Raw genomic sequence first — 5,802 nt, 5'->3', positions numbered from 1 at the left:
GGTTACAAAAGGGAAATGTACATTTATCCCCTTTTACTGCCAAGACGAGAGAGGAAAAACCACCTCACAGCTAGCAGGAAGCTAACAGGATGCTAATACAGCAGCCGGTACAAAGGTAGGTGTGTGCGTGCGTTTGTGTTATACAGAGTATGAAATGTTTTTAGGCAACTTTTTCATGAGTTTTATGCAAAAGTAAAAACTTGTTAGAGTGCATATTACAGCGTAAACAAAACACGAGCAGCGAACGCGACCCCCCTACCCCCGAGCACCGAGAGCAGCAGAACCTCCTGATAATCATTATGTTTTCAGTTCACTAACATCGGGGAAAACGATCCAAACCATCTCTGCGTGAAAAATTCACAGAACAAGCAGCCAAGGAATAGTGAAAAAGGCTAAATTCTGGAACCATAAACACGAATGTCTTTCCTTTGTTTTTATGGCTTTAATCCACTTTGGAGTGATTTTTTTCCACTTGGCTGGACCTGTACGTCTCCTGTGTTAATGTTGGAACATGTAATATGTAGTTCTGTACTGTGGAGATCATTAAGAGTCGTTGTCGGGTGAAAAAGTCTTTCGCTAACACTGTGTTGACCACGAGGAAGTGATCGGAGTGGCATCACTTGCTGGACCGGATGTCGGTGGCATATAGACTATTGTCTGATTTGTCTCATTTTAACTGATTTTTAGTTAAAAGACAACAGAGTTTCTGGATGAGGTTCACATATGGCTTCTTCTTTGTCTAATAGAGCTTTAAGCAGCATCAGTGGATGCACAGTGAACTGTGTTTACAGATGATGAGTGGACGTGTTCCTGAGTCCATGCAGTGGTGTCCAGAACAGAACCAGACCTGTTTTTAATGCAGTGGCCCCTGAGGGCAGATCACAACCATCCATTGTTGACTTTCAGTCTTTGAGCTCAGAGATGTCTGCAGATTATGAATTGAAGATTATGGCGATTCAAAGTCTTTCTAATTTCCAGTAGAACAATTATTCTGAAATCATTTTAGATGCTGTTTTTTGCAGACTGGTGAACCTCTGCCCTTCTTTACTTCAACACATTCCTTCTCCCTCAGTCCTCTGACTGACCTGTTCATCAACCTGTTTAGTGACTAACTGGTATTTTTATTCCTACCACTTACTTTTAAAGTCTTTTGTTGCTCCTGGCCCAAGTTATTTCAGATGTGCTTCTGCCATTAAAATTTTAATTACCTTAGTTCTTTGGAAATATGGTACAATTTCTTAGTTTAATCATTGGTTTAAATCATCATTTTAATCATTTACTATGTTCCACAGTAAATAAAATAACAAATTTTTATTTTATAAATAAAAATATTTATGAGAACTGTTTTTAATTACAGTCCAAACAACATTTTTTGGGATTTTTCAGTTGATTTAACAGAAAGCTTCTGCTTTCAATCATGTGTTTAAACAACAGGAGGAATGCCCAAAATGCTGAGGTGTTCTTGTTTCACAACCATCAGTTCCAACGTCACCATATCTAAACGGTCACATTAAGCTTGTAAACTAATGTCCAGGAAAGAAATGTGAGGAGGGTGTTTGGTTTACATTATGAGGTTTTGTTTTCATTATTTTGGTTTTGTGAACAAAGTGCTGAAAGTTTAACTAGAGTGGATGTAATACTTTATTTATGGATAAACACTTTGTTTACACTCTCTCCTGACAATGTATTGATAAAAGGAATAATTTCTTCTCAATGTTCAGACAACGTTAGGTGGTGCTTCAATGTCAGGGTTCTTACAGTTTAATGAAAGTTAAATTTAAGACTTTTTAAGACTTTTTGATGCCAAGTGAAATCAAATTTAAGACCAATTTCATAATAAACACAAATGACAAAAAAATAAAACTGTGGCAGAAACTCGTGAATCAAAGTCCTTTTGGTTGAATTGTTCAAATATTGCTAACAGACAATTTGTTTTTATCCATATCTAACTGCTATTTTGTCAAATATAGCAAAAACATTCTTAGCAGGCAGTTTTAAACTTGTTTTAATTCCTGAAAATCCTCTAACAACCCAAAATTTGGAGTTTTATGACCCACAGTGGGGTCTCAACCCCAGCTTGCTGTAGATGTGCACGTGACATAAAATGTTTGTAAGAAAAATGAATACATTTTTGGAAAGGCAACATTATTAACATATTAGAAAACAAATTTCACATTGCTCAGATGAACAGTTATTGAGATTTTTGCATGTGAAATAACAGGAAGTGATGTCAAAGGGGAACATCTGAATGGGAATATTTCAAAAATAAATAAATGTTTTTAATTATTTTAATATTTGACATGAATTACAGTCATCCTACTTACAATGTGTTCCCATTTTTAAGACTTCTGAAGATTGATTTAAGACCTTTTAAGGCTAATTTAGGCCTTATTTTTAGATTGATGAATTTAAGGCCTTTTAAGACTTTTTAAGGATCTGCAGGAACCAATGTGACAATTTAATAAATGCAAACATTGTTATCTGCTCTTTTCCCATTAAATGCATGAGTTGTCGAATTATTTCACCCATGTTTCCACAGAACTTACAGTCACATGGCACACACGCTGTTCCTGTTTGATAAAATCAGTAAATATCTTATAGTTTCTACATCTTTTATTCCCTCTATGGAAGAAAAACCTCGGCTGAACTCTGTTCTCAGGTAAAACTTTGCATCAGTTTGTGTTCTCTTACTGTGACATATTGTGCTGAAGCCTTTGTGGATTTTTCTCCGTCCATGTCCTCCATGCCTTCAGGAAATCCCTCCACATCGCTCACTGTCAGCAACATGGTGGCATGTTTGGCCTTCACTGCCAGCATTTTGCATTTGGAATTCAGTGAAGCTATTTGCTCCTGGTAACCTTTGATCTTCTGAGCAAGTTCCTGCACAAAAACCAAACAAAAAAAAAGGTATGACTTGGAAGACAACTGCTTTACATTGTATCAGACGCAGCAGAGTTGGTCTGTGTTTCAAACTGCTTTTTCGCGTCCAGTCATTTATGAGCTCACAGGTTGGGTGTTACGTATTCTATTGTATCAGTTTATAGAAGATTGAAGGCATGTCTGGGGTTACGTCTCCAGGGTGGGCATGTTTTACCTCATGGTGGAGGATCTGTGCTTGCAGCTCCTGAATGTTACTGCTGGGGATTGGTCGGTCCTGAATGACCCGATGTGCTTCCTCGATCCGGCCCTGCAGGTCCTTCACCTCCTGTTCATATTGCTCGTACTGAACCACAGCCTCCTGAAAAAAACGTGTTTTAGTTTTTGGTTTGTCACAGTTTCAGCAGCACAAACCAACACATTTGTCTAAAAATATAAAATGATCACATTTTTAGAAATACATTTATACAATGAACCACACAGAGAAACCTGGCAGTGATGAAAATGTAGTTGCTTGTTGTGCCTTTAAAGGGATCCCTGATCAGTTGTAACATTAGACATTATTTGATAAACATACTGTATATGTTAACTGTAAAATAAAGACTATAAAAATACTGTAGGCTGTTTAGTTTTTTAAATTTTAAAAATATATTTTAACACGGACGGAGACATTTTATTTACATGCAAAGCATTCTGGGTAAATGATGATGTGGATAGGTCCTCGGTACGAGGCTGCTAGAGAGCTATATCCACCCTGAAGGTTAATCTTGGACAATATCTGATGATCGACTCTTTTAAATGAAACCAGAGAGCGTTGACAGAGAGGAGAAGGTAGAAATGACTCAGCCTGGAACTGAAAATATGGATGGAGGACAACAGAGCTGCTTTATGGAAGAAGAACCTCAGCTTAGCCTGTTAGCCTTTGCGCTAGTGCCAACACTATATTGCTTTATATGTATTAGCTCGGTGCTAGCGCAACAACCAAGCTAAACTGAGGTCCTCCATCCATATTTTCAGTTACAGCTGAGGCATTTTTGTGTTCCCCTCTCTGTCATGTGGATGGAGGACCTCAGTGACTAGAGGAGAATGTGTAGCGCTGAGCTAATACATATATATGGTGATAGCATCGGGGCTAACGCTAAAGCTAACAGACTAAGCTGAGGTTCTTCTTCCATGAAGCAGCTCTGTTGTCCTCCATCCATATTTTCAGTTCCAGGCTGAGTCATTTCTACCTTCTCCTCTCTGTCAACGCTCTCTGGTTTCATTTAAAAGAGTCGATCATCAGATATTGTCCAAGATTAACCTTCAGGGTGGATATAGCTCGCTAGCAGCCTCGCACCGAGGACCTATCCACGTCATCATTTACCCAGAATGCTTTGTGTGKAAATAAAATGGCCCTGTTCGTGTAATATATTTTTAAACTTTTAGTTTAAAAATGATAAAAACTGAACAGCCTACAGTATTTTTACAGTCTTTATTTTACAGTTAAAATATATGTTTATTAAATAAAGTCTAATGTTACAACTAATAGTGGATCCCTTTAATAATAACTGTTTGAACTTCAGTTGCTGTAATGTCACAGCGCCCCCTGCTGTACCTGCAGTATGTTGCATTGCTGGATGGCCACATGCTGTAAGTGACTGGCTTCTTGCTGCAGACGCAGAGCTGTGCGGCAGATTGCCAGGTTAGGCATCACTTCTTCAGGAACTTGCAGCGTGCTCTGACACAGCTGCACTGCCTGCACCTGCTGCTTCAAGCTCTCCATATCTGCCAAGAGGCGCTGCAAAACCCAGTTTACATTGTGACAGACCATTTACCAATCATAACATAAGATTTATGTTTAAAGTATTTCATGAACAAAGTAAAGACTACATTAATAGTCACCTGTCTCTGAGCCAGTTGATCTTTGAGGCTCTGGTGGGCTAACTCCGGTGAGGTCAGCGTTGCTTGGATTTGCTCCAGGGCAACATGCAGGGCCTTCACCTCAAACTCCAGGGCTTCCATACTCTACACATGCAAGATCATTAAAAACACTAAGAGCCGAGGATCAAATCGAAACACTCAAAACAAAAGCAGAAATGTTTGTTTTTCTTCACCTTGTGTGCATCCTGAAGGCTCTGCAGTCGTGTTTTGATGCTTTGCTGCAGCTCATCGGTGTGCCGACTGAGGCCACAAACCTCTCGGCTCATTGATTCAACCTGCAGAACCTCAGACAGGAGCTCTGCTTTCTCTGCCATGGACTCAAGGTCTCCGTGGAGCTCTCTGGACTCACGAAACACAGCCTAAGTGCAAAGAAACATTGAGTCAAAGGCCTGTCTGACCACTTTCTAACATTTGACCATGTCCACTCACCTGGTACATTCGGATCTGCTCCTGCAGGTGAACAGAAGAGTTCCAGATGATGTTTGCCCTCACCAGACTTTTAGCCTTCTCACACCATCTCACAATAAAGTCAAGCATCTCATTATACTCATCTAGATAGCAAACAGCCTGAGGGGTGGAGAAATGAGAGGTTTTAACTTCCTTTGTTATGCAACTTTGCCACATTATTGTACGTATTTGTAGATTTACAAAAAGCTATACTTTAGATCACTCAATATTATTGGTTAAATTACATAAATACAGTATCAGAGGACTGGCATTTGATTGGATCACAAGTTATTTGAAAAATAGAAGACAGTTTGTGGAAATCGGTGGTAGAAAGTCTGCTGTGCAGTATATTAGTTGTGGAGTACCACAGGGATCGGTCCTTGGACCGATACTTTTTCTTTTGCATATCAACGATATTACTATGATTTCTAAATTGCTTAAGTTTATTTTATTTGCAGATGACACAAATTTTTTTTCTGGTAACAATATTAAAAAAGTGTTAGAGGTGGTTGGAACTGAATTTACAAAAATTAAAAAATGGATTAATAGTAATAG

At 38.8% G+C, this 5,802-nt stretch overlaps 1 protein-coding gene across 1 annotated transcript in view; it reads right to left on the bottom strand.

The window, feature by feature from the left end:
* syne1b (spectrin repeat containing, nuclear envelope 1b) overlaps window positions 1–5,802 on the bottom strand; it is a gene marked incomplete in the record, with an annotated part of 311,340 nt that overhangs the window by 113,387 nt on the left and 192,151 nt on the right. Inside the window, 6 exon segments of the mRNA XM_014021303.1 lie at window positions 2,692–2,880; window positions 3,095–3,238; window positions 4,475–4,657; window positions 4,762–4,884; window positions 4,974–5,159; window positions 5,230–5,367. Coding sequence (XP_013876757.1) covers window positions 2,692–2,880; window positions 3,095–3,238; window positions 4,475–4,657; window positions 4,762–4,884; window positions 4,974–5,159; window positions 5,230–5,367 — 963 coding nt within the window.

Source organism: Austrofundulus limnaeus, unplaced genomic scaffold (genome assembly GCF_001266775.1).
Source record: "Austrofundulus limnaeus strain Quisiro unplaced genomic scaffold, Austrofundulus_limnaeus-1.0 Scaffold287, whole genome shotgun sequence".
Taxonomy (NCBI): domain Eukaryota; kingdom Metazoa; phylum Chordata; class Actinopteri; order Cyprinodontiformes; family Rivulidae; genus Austrofundulus; species Austrofundulus limnaeus.
The sequence above is the reverse complement of the archived record's forward strand: the minus strand, read 5'-3'. Positions and strand labels throughout refer to the sequence as shown.